At 44.5% G+C, this 13,835-nt stretch overlaps 1 protein-coding gene and 1 long non-coding RNA gene across 2 annotated transcripts in view; one reads left to right on the forward strand and one right to left on the reverse strand.

Moving 5' to 3' along the window:
* Sema6a (semaphorin 6A) overlaps nucleotides 1–13,835 on the reverse strand; it is a 60,949-nt gene that overhangs the window by 15,776 nt on the left and 31,338 nt on the right. The window contains exons 16-17 of the mRNA XM_059246181.1: nucleotides 12,885–12,905; nucleotides 7,273–7,437 (exon numbers count right to left, since the gene is read on the reverse strand). Of these exons, the coding sequence (XP_059102164.1) occupies nucleotides 7,273–7,437; nucleotides 12,885–12,905 (186 nt within the window). The remainder of the gene's footprint in view (nucleotides 1–7,272; nucleotides 7,438–12,884; nucleotides 12,906–13,835) is intronic.
* Nucleotides 1–13,835, forward strand: part of LOC131895693 (uncharacterized) — a 66,094-nt gene that overhangs the window by 12,168 nt on the left and 40,091 nt on the right. The window lies entirely within an intron of this gene.

Here is a 13,835-nt window from a genome sequence, read left to right on the forward strand (position 1 = left end):
TAAACTGAGTGCTCTGATATGGTTTATTCTAAATCTGCCAGCTCTGAGACCAAAGTTATTAGCACAGCTTCATGGAGTCTACTTATGCTACTTAACTTTTTGACAGCTTGACATAAGCTAGAATCATCTGGGAAGAGGGACGCTCAATTGAGGAACTGCTTCCATTGGATTGGTCTGTGAGTGATGCCATCCCTGGGCAGGTGGTCCTGCCATCTATAAGAATGGAGAAAGCCAGTAAGCACCATTCCTCCATGATTCCTGCCTCTGATTCGGCTTGAGTTCCTGCTTGACTCCCTTCAGCATGGATTGTTACTGGGATGTGTGAGCCAAGTAAGGGCTTCCCTCCCCGAGCTGCCTTGGGTCATGGTGACTTTCACAGCAACAGGAAGCAAAGCAGGACTCTGCAGCTGTTAAACTTCAGACACAGAGGGATGCTTTGGAGAAAGTACATCGCGTGAGGGAACTGGGATAAACCAATGGGTTCGGGTAGAAAAAACAGACAGGATACTTGCTAAATATAAACTTGGATAATAAACAATAGTGCTTTAAAAGTATGTCTCATGTAATATTTGGTATATGCTTATACTGGAAGCATTCACTCTTATCTACATATTTGAAAAATAGTATTTAAGTATATTTGAAGTTCAAATTTCTCTGAGCACGTTGTACTTTACCAAGCAGTTCTCCTTTTCTACTTTCCAGCACTGTGTTTCCATAGCTCTATGACTCTCACAGTCATTTAAAAGCTATTAAAATTGCTGTGTGTGTGTATGTGTGTGTGTGTGTGTGTGTGTGTGTGTGTGTACACGCTGGTGCCATAGCATGCACATGTAGGTCGGAGGACAATTTACGATTGTCACTTCTCTCCATCCATCATGTGGGTTCCCGAGATCAAACTCATGTCCTCAGGGTTTCGCCCACTGGGCCCCTCCACCAGCCCACGAACACTTCTGATACAGACTTGAAAGTTTTGGAGGTTAGCACAGCTTGACAGAGCTATAAAAATGATATTAAACTCTTCATGGGGCGGACGCAGTACAACGTACACTTAGAAACGCTGGCATTCTGAGAGTTCTCTTTTCCTTACCGTCGGGAGCTGCATGTGCACCATTTCCCCACGAACAGCACAGGGTGCCTTCCCTCTAACACCTCAAACGGCAACCAACGAACTCTGCTTTACGGCCTGTCCTCCCCTCTCAGCTGCCCTGCCTCTGACCACGCATGCTCGTCTTGTTGTTTTGAACTTCAGATTGACCAGTGGAGGTAAGGGCCCCTTGCTCCTCCCACCACCGGACCCACAAGATAGCAGCCTTTTCTCTAGAACTTTCCTGGAGGCCAGTCATGCTCCACGATCACATCCGAAGATGACTGTGATGCTACATGAAAACTGTGCAATCAGTGTGGTTCGGTTGCAGACTTTTTTTTTTTCTTTTTGGTTTTTCAAGACAGGGTTTCTCTGTGTAGCTTTGCACCTCTCCTGGAACTCACTTGGTAGCCCAGGCTGGCCTCGAACTCACAGAGATCCGCCTGGCTCTGCCTCCCGAGTGCTGGGATTAAAGGCGTGCGTCACCACCACCCGGCCGGTTGCAGACTTTTTAGAGAAAGCTCCAGCTATTCAAGAAGTCAGTGTTCGCAACACTTTAGACAGAAGTCCTCTCTCCGACACTCCCATTATCCTCCCCTCCCGCTTTGGGGATCCATTACTGCCATGATATTGGCACTGAAGGAAAATGGTCTGGGTCACAGCGTCATCAGCGTGCCACACCCTTGTTGTTGGCAGCCTGTGGCTGTTCCCAACGTTGACAGTGTATGTCTTGATCTGGCTCACAGAGGCCACGCTGACCACATAGGCATTTTGTCATTGTCATTTCTACATGTGTCTCATAGGTCTGGCAGCTGGATATGCCTTAGACAGCAAGGGGGTGTGTCTGTCTCACTCAGTTAGCCCAGAGGACACCTCAATGGCATCCAAAACTGCACTTTAGGATCAGTGATTAATTTTTCCTAAGACACCCCAGGAAACATTTTTTTTTTTTTTTTTGCAGCATATTACTGAAGAAAGAGCACAAAACATCTGGCTTAAGTCAAGAAGGCAGCTGTTTGTCTTCACATTACTATCAGGAGGTGTAACGTTTTCTGTGCATAAAACCACTTGTAAAAAGTTTGATAAGGGCCAAGAAATCATTTTTTCTTCTTGGGAGAACTGGCATGCTCTAAAACACCGAATCAGGGAGGCTTTAAGCATTGGCGAGTATTACAACTCTAACCGGACCTGTGCTCTGTGGTTCAGTGTACTTGACTCCGGCAGCATGGATTCCTCAGTCTGTTAGCACAGAGGGCCTCGCTCTGAAGGTCTGGGGCTCACAGAGTGAGCGGAGGGAAAGGGAAGAAGGGTCAGTGTATGTATTTTCAGGACAGGGGACCCGGTGACAGCTCTGAAGAAGCCGGGCTGCTGGAGGTAACCTTTCCCTCAGGCCACCGTGTGGTTAAAAACTAGCCACCTTCTATTCTAGGGAGCTCGTGGATTGAGAAAAACGTGACAGGTGCCTGTAAGGCTACAGAGGCGAATTTCCTTATGGTCTAAATCCATTTGTCTTTAAACTCATACTTGACTAAAGTTCTCTTGCCCAACTTCAAAGCTTGGCTGTCAGGACAGAAATGAGAAGAACACGGGGTTGTCAATTTCAGCACTGACCCATGGTCACTTGGCCTTGAAGTGCCCAGACAGCCCAGGGCTTGTCAGCCATCCAATCTCCTTCCCAGTGCCAAGGACAGTGTGCTTGGTAGCAGTTCCATCCTTACCGGACTCTTTCAGTCCCTCTAGGCCAGCACTACCCAAACTTTATTAAGTCAGGGACCATTTCTACAGCTCTAGCTACACCAAGTCTTACCATATGACTTACTTAGTAGTATACCTTAAGACCGCCGCTGTGACTCCTTATGTAATATTTGCTTTTTAAATTAACTTTTACAATATTTCACATGGAGAATTCACATTAGTGTTATATTTTTATATAAAAAATGACTGTCACTTTTCATGGACAGAAAGTTAACTTAAAAATATTAACTGGAAGCAAACCAATATTCATTCTCGTTAAGTCCAGTCGCAAGATAAAGCTCCAATCTAAAGCCTGTTTTTTGCTATCGGTTGCACAGGGATACCAGCAAGTTTAGGAAACTATTGACAACAAAGAACCGAGAGGAAACCACAATTAAGACACAGTTAAGAAAGAGGGGGCACACATTCCCTCCATAGCACTCGCTATTCCCGAAGGCCACCATGTCCCCAGGTCACCAAAACCATCCTTATTCCATGTAAGGTGCTACACATCCCACTGGGAGGCAATACCATCATAGGCTATGGTGCATTCAGAAAATAAGCAATTGGCAATAAAGAGGATTACTGACAAATTCTAATTCATATAGCTGCATTCAGGACGGGCATAAAAACATGGGCACTCCACTCATCCTCCCCATAGACTTCGCAAGTCTTACTAGAGGCGTATTTCCCAAACTAATTACACACTGATTAAAATACTGTCTACAGTTACTATTCATCGTATTTCAATTTAAACGCTGCTTTTCCTTCTTGCCCCTTGTCTACAGTGACCGTCTCTTTCTGACTAAGCATGACCAGGTGACAGCATCTCACTCTCTCAGTTTTCTGAAATGGACAAGCATGCCATTTCTCACCAAGTGAGAACGTTTAATTCTCGGGTTACCATTTCCTCTGCTTTTCAGAGGACTCACGAGTGCAGCCTTCAATGAAGTCTGAAGAGGGGATCTCCCTCTGCTCCTGAGTTCCCTCGTATATACCAATAGCAGGCTTGGGGTGACGTTTCATATTTATGGCAGCTCTGCACCCGCCCGACTGCCTGCTGCATCTTGGGAATCCGGTTTTATACCATTCGTGATTTCAGGAAGAGAAAGGGGGCTACAACAGTGGCCGTTCTCCCCCCAAGTCTGTCTAATTTAAAAAAAGAGAAAGCTCTTGCATCTTTTGCTGTGGGGAGGCGTGGTGGAGAGTAAGGCCCGACCTAAAAATAAACCGGGTTCTCTCTTTTATTTATATGTAATTAGAGCCCCTTTGTAACTACCCATTACCACCTCAATGGTTATTGGATGGATACATAATATATATTTTTAGATGTGGCAAAAACCAACAAAGAAGGAGTCAGGGCTGCATCTAATTTATCAAGTCCATGATTAAAAGGTTGGCCTGAGAGGTTCCAGATATCTAGGGACCCCGAGATAAAACAGCGGTTGGCTGTGGTTTTTTTTTTTTTTTTTTTTTTTTTTTTACTAATGAATCCAGGGCTTGGAAAACATCAAGCATTTTTAAAGAATAGAAGCAAGGCCAGAGACATTAGACAAGGCCAACAGGGTAATAAAGAGCAAGGCCAGGTACTGAGAGAGAAAATGACTTCACTTTCTATGAAAATGCTTCTTTGTGCCTTGCAGGTTTCCTCTCATGCTTTGTTACAGTGTGGTGGTATATCCACGCAGCTTCTGAACGCTACTCACAGTATAGAAGGAAAGAGCCTTGGAACATTCCACGGGTGGGGGGTGGGGGTGGGCGGAGGGCTTGGGTCTACTCTTTCGAAAGGGGAGGCTAAGAGCAATGGTAGCAGAAGGGGGTTAGACGGCAGGGTGAGGAGGACGGTGCTGTGACGGAGGTGCGGGATGCACAGGGTTAAAACCAAGACCAAAGACATAACAAGGAAAAGAAAGGGAAAGCAGCAAACATACTCTGGAAATGTGTTTTGGAGGGTGGAGTGAACAAAGAATGGGCCCGGCCCGAGGTCAGTCCGTGGCTGTGCAGAGCTAAGCCAGTTGGGCTCACGCTGCTCACGGATGCTTTGTCACTGGCGCAAATAAAGGCCACTGGACACTTGACTCCTCCTCCTCCTCCTCCTCCTCCTCCTCCTCCTCCTCCTCCTCCTCCTCAGATGCTGGTCAGCAGACACAGTTTCTGCGTCGTGGAGAAATGTGGAGCATCTTAGAAACAATTCCAGAGTATCTTTGGCTCCGGAAGCTGGAGCACACATGTGTCACATTCCCATGAGACAATTGGCCCAGTGAAAAGAGCGCCCGCAGAGGCCCTTAGGAAACCCAGACAAATCCAGCATCCCAGCGGATGCCGAACACGAGGATGTGACGTCATCAAAGCACTAACATCAGGAGATGAAAGGAAGCCAGGAGACCACAGGTGGGGTCAGGTTGAGGGACATCATAGTGAGTCAGAAAAGGAACGAAGACTTTTCCAACAGAGGAACATCATCACCAAGTCATACCACACAGTGCTCGGCAAAACAAAACGGAAGTTGGAAACAAATCATAAACAGCAAACAGAATGGTCATTCAGAGAAAAGGGGAATCAAAAAAAAATCATAAAAATCATGGTACAGGGAACATTAAGCTCTATCATTTTCGATTTCTGCATAACAGCTCATTGGCATTGCCCCATCAATCACATACTGCAGCCGTCCAAAACCAAACTCGTGTTTGACGGGGCAAGGCAAGGAGGTTGGTCATAGCACAAGAACAGCAACCATGTTAAACACCCATGCGGTCACCTCTGCCACCATTGTCTGACCCTGTGCGGACTGCTTCCAGCTCCGTCAGTGCTCATAACAAGACTCGAGAGAGGGAACACGGCCGAATTTTAAAACAGTCTGTCAAAGTGCTAATTGGATTCCCGGAGAACCTCCATTACTTAGGGGAGTGGACAAATGGAGAAAATCCATGCTGCCCCTGTCAGTGAAGCGCAGAGAAAAGATTGCAACCCATGCCTGCCGACAGAGACTGTTTCTCCCTAGAAAAGTGTAGCAGGTGAAAACAAAGTGGATTTTTTTTTTTTTTTAAACTAAATTGTCTCTACTTGAGACTACAGTCAGGGATGACGTATCTGAGGTCTGAAGCCACACACAAATAATGGCACATGCTGGGACTTGTGGCCTGTCGGGCAGTTTCCCCTTTACTGAATACTTTCTCAGGCTGGTAAGGACAGATCCTTCTAACTTAAAGAGGCCGATGAGACAAAACCAGCTTTGTTCTTCTTTAAATAGATTTGGAGCGGGACATAGGAAGAAGCAGAAGTCTATAGAAGAATAATAAAATCAGCAAAGAGGATGCACAGAAGAGCAGGATAAAAGGGCCATCTTTACCATTTCGGCTCAGGAACTAGGGCAAGGGAATGCTCACTGCTTACAGGACAAAAGCAGATTAAAATATATATATGAAGAAATAGCATGGGAGTCCAGAAAGGAGTCCATGGGGTGGGGGGAGGGGAAATACGAATGCTGAAAACTCCAGGAGAGGGCATGACGCGGATTGTCCTTTAAGGGTCCCCCTGGATGCCTGACCCTCAAAACTCCAACCCCAATTTGGACAGAACTCTTGAAAACATATAGAAGCAAACAGTTCTGAGTGGGGGGGAGATGGCTCAGCCACATACCCGGGCTTTTGAGCTTTGATTTTCAAGACTGTTTTGGGGATAAGTAAAGACCTCTCTGATCGCAGCTGCAGCTGAAGTAGGATGCGCTACCAGAAGAGCAGCAAATGGCTCTAAAAGACATGACATTTCCTATCTGGAGGCCAGCACAGAAAGCGAAGGAGAATTTAGGACAGTTCACAGTCCAGTCCCTGTCACGTAGCGAGGCTTCCATTCCGTGGCAAACGCATAGCAGTTCTGCTTGATTAAATAATTTATTTTTGTTGCAGCTCTTGCCCTCCAAGGGTGATGACAGTAGTCTGAGGACCACAGGCCTGTTCAGTGTCAGAACCATGAGAGAGGGGCAATACTAGGAGGAGGAAAAGACTTTGCCGTTGTTCCTCAAGTCACTGACTAGCAGGCTTTAATTTCCACGGCTTTCACTTGCCAAAACCTGCACTGCATTCCCACCTATTACAGTGGGGAAAGAGGGTCTAAAAACCTACAGCGTCAGACCAGGAGGAGTTCAGAAGACTGGGAAGGGGTCTGAGGGGTAAGCATTTGCTCTGGACCAGTCTAAGCCTCTTCTGGAGAGAGGAAGCCCACGAGGATGTGCTATTGGTTTTGTGTGGTTTCTCCTGGGTCAGGAGACAACTGGGGATCAAGCCTGACTCAAGGGCTGGGTTGCAGTCTTTTCTGAGATGCTTTCAATCAGGTGCACAGGAGGTTCCCAATGCTACTAGATTCAGCTGGAAGCAGGTACACAGTCCTCCCCTTTCCCCCGCCCCTCACCCCCCGCCCCCCACTCCCCAGAGGAAGAGGCACTTCCAAGGCCTTACCCTTCTTGTCCTGGTGGTTATGTGAGGACACTGCCCCCAAAGGGTCTGTGCTGCCGGGTGCCTCGAGCAGGTTGTTCCAGTCCAGCATGCCTCCCCTAGACTCATACCCCTCTTGGGATGCCGAATCTGACGTGGTGGTGCTGGGCACGAGGGAACTGGAGTGCCCTGTTTTCATCACAAATACAGTTAGGGGAACATCACCACACAACACATTCCCCTTTGCTCAGAGGCCAGGAGATAGGACACCCACGATGACCTTGAGACCGAGGGTATGCCTTAGCAATGACAAGGCTTGCTGGCAGGGGTGGGCTGTCCTGTGCTACGCAGAAGACCCTCTGACCCTTGCACTTAAAGGACAAAAGGCCAGAGACTGTCTCAGCCCCAAGTGGGGTGAGCCTTGGAAATCACTTACCCTGTCCTCTGCCACACCATAGGGGCAGTGACCCCTCTTCCAGAATTAGGAAGATAAAATGACACAATAGTGAAAGTGTCACAGTGCCTGATCCACAGATGCTCAAGAAATACTAACGTCCTTCCCTGAACACTTCCCGTGGCAGCATGAAAGGCACTCCAGGAACATGGTTTGTGACTGATGGGGCATCGATGGCAGTGGATGGCCTCTCCCATCACAAATGACAGCCTGTCTCAAGCCCTTCCCAGCGAGGCTCCACAGTGTGTCTAGTGTTCAGTTTCAGCTCAGCCTCATGGGCATTCCTATTCTGGGAGATGCTCTCTCTCCCACGGGATCCACTCCCACCTCTTTGGCAGGGAAGAACTTCCTCGGCTACCTGTTGTTATGGGCGCACCTTCTGTGTCTAGAGCTGGTTTCTGAGTTTCATGACTCAGATGTATGAGACATTGTTTTTGTGGCCTCACTGACTGAGAAGGATAAACTAGAAAAAGGTAGATTTCGATCTCGGATGTGGCCCAGCATAGGATAGTGCCAGAAGGCAGGTGAGACCGGGAGTCATGGCAGATACCCTAGACATTTCCTGTGAGCACATTTAGGAGCTTCCTCTCCATCATGCCACGAGATTAAATGCAGATTGTATCGAATCCTTTCATCTCGGCTGTCAAAATGATTTAAAGAAGTCTGATTAGCAGTCCTCTCTTGTAGAAATAAAATACAGCCTCTCTGCGACTTTTGAGTGGATTATTAAACCATCTCGCCTAAAGTAATATCTTGAGCACTTAAAAAAAAAGACCACTGAGCATAATAGCTCATGCCTGTGATCCCAACACTTGGGAGGCTGAGGCAGGAGATTTGCTCTGTGCTTGGGGCCAGTTGAGGCACTGTAGATTATGTTCCAGGTAAGCCTGGGAAAGAAGCCAAGCTAGCTACTGCGTGTGTGTGTCATCAATGTCTTTGGCACAATGGAGACTAGACTCAGAGTAATTCTAAAACTTCTCACCTCAGGATATGACCACCTTGTACATGATAAATAAAATACTGGCCACCAGAAAGACAGATTCTATTGATAAATGCATCCTAACTCTCTCTAGTCTTTGAAAATCTGCAGTGATCATTAGAAGTTGGAGTCCCAGGAGACTTTAGGATTACAAATTTAAAACAATGTACTTTAAAAACAGCATTCATCTTGAACTGCTGCTGCCAGTGCAAAGTAAGTCAAGAGGAGAGGTTCGAGTCAGCAATGGTGATTTCTTCGGACCCATCACACCTGAATGCTATCATGAAGCCTCAGTAACATTTCAGAAGTCTCTCTCAGCGTAGAACCTGCGTGGTTCCCACACAGCTCCCAACATCTGTTCTGTTGAAAATAGTCTGCTTCAGAGCCCACTGCTAAAAATATGCTCATTTAAAACTCAAAGAATGTTTGATTTTCTAGACATTGCGTTTCTGAGTTCTGCATCCCATCCAATGCTGATAAGAGGACAGGATTGGAAAAAATCAGCCCGAGAAATGGAAAAAAGAAAATTTCCTTCCTGCTTACACTGGGGTCTAAAATATATTTATTTCTAAGTCTTTATGAATTCAAGACTACATAAAGAAAAAAAATATGTCCAGCCTAAAATACAACTCAGCACCCAACATAAGAAAACAAATTGAACTCGCTTTGTAGGTAGGTAGGGAGGTGGCGGTGGTCGTGTCGGGGGAGTTATGCTCCCCTTCAAGTAGCAAGAATTTCTTCTACCTGAATTGATAGGCGTTTTGAGCACTTTCAATTTAACTGTGTTCAAGGGGCAATTTTATGGTAATGCCATAAGTATGCTTTAGTGAGAACATTTCTTAATATGGTAATCTAGGGGAAATATATGCCTAAGGGACACATTTTCTGTAGAAAGATTTCCTGGACCATATGCTACAGATACATGGAAAACTCATTGGTGATGGAACGCTATGGCTACGAGAGGAAATTAATGTGGACCAGATGGTGGTTAGGTAGGAAAATGCTTTACACAAATGTGAGAAATCAGCCTCTTCGTATCTCTGAAGTGTTAGTCTAATACACACCACATCTCGATTTTCTGTATGTAAATCTAGAGAAACTATGCATCTGATTTACTCCAAAAAAAAAAAAAAAAAGTCTTTGCAATCTTTTAAACTTGTGCTTAAGGACAGAAAGCATGGGTTGGCAATAAATTACCCAGAGAGCAGATACTTGAGCCTCAAAAAGTTTAGAGCCACAAGGTGAGAGTGGAGAACAGCCGCTTCTGTGAGCAAGCAAGGAGAGTATTCTTATGATGATTCTCCACGCCTAAATACAGCTGCTAGGAGATCATGATGTTCTTTCTCACAACTTGATTTACAGGCTATATGATTTGTACACATTGTCTATGAGACTTTGTAACCAAAACGACTTGTGGACATGGTATGGCATGTCAATAGATTTGCGGCAATCATACAGTCCAATAAGAGAGGTCACATTTAATCAAAGGGATGGAATGGATGCTCTCATGGTCTTCAAAGATACAAAAACTACAGATATATGCAAAAAGTTAATTTTCATGCATCATGTTGTTTCTCTACATCTACAAGTCACTATGATTCTAGAGGTTAGAGACCATTTCTACTACTCAACTGTTAACAACGACTGTAGCCGATTAGATATAAAAGGGACACTAATTCAATACAGAGAGGAAGAGAGAGAGAGAGAGAAGACAGTCAGGACCCAATTCACTAAAAGGGGTTCTTGCATATGTGACTGGTGTTGCCTACAGCATTAGCCAACAGAAAGCTCGCATAGCGCATTAAAACGATCCCTTCACCTGAGAAAGGAAATTCCATTTTTGTGGTTTCTTCTCTGGTCCTAAATTAGCCAGGAAGTGCATGACATACAGAGGATACAACGACTAACAGTGCAGGTGCATTCTGGGCTGTCTTCCTCATCTTCACACCCATAAAAGTAGACATTAGGTCCTTCCTCTGAGGCTACAAATCCTGCACCTACTCCATTGGCCAGCACAGAGCAGTCACTCAACAAATATTTGTTGGGTGAATTAATTAAATATCTTCTTAGTCAATGTCAACACAGCACCGGTTATGAGACTATATAAGTACTGTATAGAGCATCACTCTTTCTTTTTTCTCTAAAAAAATTTGTTATGTTTTCCCTCCTTTAAAAGCCTCTCTCTATGCCCTTAGTAACTTCCTGACCTCTGTGGTGGACCATCATTCATTTTGATGGTCAATTAGTCACCTAACAGCTGCATACTGAACAGCTCCTACCTGCAATGGGCGGGATCAGAAGCTAAAGGAAAGCTCCACCCTTTGGTTTCCTTACAGAAGCTTCAGGTCAAAGGCTCACAACAACTGAGCATTGTCCTATAAAGTTTTAATTTTTCCACTAACATATGGAAAAATTAATAAATGCCTGTTCTTTGAGGAGGAAAGGAAAGATTCACTTGCTTGAAGAATGACTTTTTTTTGTCCATAAAGAGCATCCCAGAGCTTAATTATATGTTCAAAGAATTCCCTGGGAGTTAAAATTGACCTTGAACAATTGATAAATGCTAGGAAGGTTGCTGGTTCGATTAGTTTCAAGGTCTGGATTTCTCAACATCTGATAAAAATTATTCAGCTATAGGCAACGATGGCAGAGTCTGACATCACAAAAGAACAGGTGTTAAGTGGTTTCCTTCGTTAAGGTTAAGCCAGATGACATTTGCCTTTTGAGCAATTTTCTCCTGGTCTGCTGTTCAATATTCTGCTTTAAATCATAGATGAGAGGATGCCAAAGGTGGAGAAATCCTGTGGACTCCTCTGTTCCACTCTGCCTCCCATCAGGAGGGGGCTGGGCAGGAGGAGCGGACTGCACAGCTCTGGCTTTTAAGACAGTCTTGAAGACTTCAGTGAGCCTTCTAATTTATGCTAATTGGTCTCACGGATTGAAAATTTACACTGGGGGATTGAGCACATTTGTAGACACCTTGAACTCGTCTCTGCCTCCGAAACCTTGTGCTTTTCCTCTTCTTTGCATCTTTCCCTCCATTTTAACCTATCCTTATATTTAAAGCCTGTCCCTTAACTATTCATTTGTTGTATATCTCAATCCCCAAAACTACAAATGTACAAATGGCTGAACTCATGGTCCGAATTAAAAGGCAAAAGCTCAAATTTGATACCCCAGAGACGTTTCCATATCATATTTTGAAAAACACATTCAACCATTTAACTTAGTAGACATTTTGGGGGTTTATTTAAAAAAAAAACAAAAATGAAGCAGGTGCATTTCGGCTTGCACAAAAAGAAGTAAGGACACTTCCTGAACTTCACTAGTACTTGTATATTTCAGGCAGAGAACAATGGGAGAAATCCTGTTTGGACAGCACGCCTGTGCCCCACACTTCCGCATATACATTCTGAAGAAATCGCACTGGAAAATATGTTTAAGTATTCAAACGCTTTCTGAGCTTAAATTTTGTTGGTCAATTTCATGCTACACTGCACACGTTTGCCTCATAAGACCCTGGTGTTTGTGCCCTATATGGGAGTTCCTCTTTGGGGGAGGTTATCCTAACAACCAGGACTGGGGAGATGGTATTGTGGGGGGCTACAGTTTATGAGTTAGAGCCACTGTTCTTTGGTTTTGAATCTCCTTATATACAAGCATATTCAAAAAGAAGAAATTTCTTTTTGCTTGAGAATCCATTAGATGTATTTACCAAATTCTTGAATGTTGGCATGTTTCATATTATATGGATTAAATATTTAAGATTTGTTTTCCCTTATCAACTGTCCCATATAAACAGAGTGTCTTTTTTTTTTTTTTTAAAGCATAGTGAAATCTAGAAATACATTTAGTGAATTGGGGCCCTGAAGTAACAAAGAATCTGGTCTCTGATTAGGAATGAAAACTAGAAACTACCAAAGATGAGTAACTTTAAGTATTAATACTGATATGTATATATATATATATATATATATATGTATATATATATATATATATATATATATATATATATATATCATCAATAAACTGACCATACACTGTGTTGAAAGACATTTCATAATCTGGTAGAGGAGTTGAAATGTCTATAAAAAATGAGGATAAAAATGAATTAAAAAGAAACCTAAGGTTTAAAAATACTCAGGTGGATTAGTGCAATAGATTTCCATGGGCATGAAATTATAACAGTAACATCTTCCTTACCATTCAGTGCCACGAAGGAATCTGAAAGACAAAAGCAGGGAGGAGGTTACTGAACTGCACACAGGGAGTGGGGATAGCTAATGAGAACTGGGCCAATGGGGAAGCTCCAACACCGGAAACTGCTCCTCACTTCCTGCTTGTAACCTAAGCTGCTTCCTACTCAGTCCCATGTCCTGTCTCGAGATCTCTTCCACTGCTGAGTTTCCCCCAGACTCCTTGCTAACAGGCAGAGGAAACCCAAGGGTTAGCAGAGGAAATGGTCCCTGCAATGACCGTATGAGAGTCAAGAAGCCACGCTCCATTTTGCACAAAGGGGCATGGCTGTGGGTAAAGTAACCCGGCCACATCCGTAAGAAAGAACTTCTCTTCATGTTCTGTCTGGCTCCATCCTCATGAATGAACTGAGAGAGCCATCCAGTCTCATAATCCATAACGTTCTGAACTCATCAGCAGTTTTAGTTTGGGAATTAAAACTCCAAACCCAAATTTGGGAAGCCACACATGTAGGTCCGTGTGCTGGTGTCAAGGTCAGATCTCTGGTTCACCAAACACTGGCGCTCTATGACCAGTCTTCTAAGTGTGTCCAAGTCAGTGCAGCCACTATGCAAATACCCTCTGACTACGGACACATACACAAGTACATGGGATAGAAGCAGTTCCTGTTCTGGTGGAGCATGCAGAGAGGAGAAGCCCCCAGGACAGCGGGCAGGCAGAGGCATGGTCTCACCTTCTGTTGGGTGAAGGGTGGAGCGAGAGGGAAATGGACTTTATAGCTGACCCTCGGTGTAAAGACTAAACCACTACATTGGATCCTTCTACTTTACATATACCTGTTCTCTTAGGTTCCTCTGCCTGAGAATACAGGTATGTGTGGGCACTTAAACACATCAGCATCTTCTTTGTATACTTCCTGATTCAAGCCAAATCTATCTTCCTGTTTTTCTACAGACA

The sequence above is a fragment of the Peromyscus eremicus genome, chromosome 19, assembly GCF_949786415.1.
Source record: "Peromyscus eremicus chromosome 19, PerEre_H2_v1, whole genome shotgun sequence".
Classification (NCBI taxonomy): domain Eukaryota; kingdom Metazoa; phylum Chordata; class Mammalia; order Rodentia; family Cricetidae; genus Peromyscus; species Peromyscus eremicus.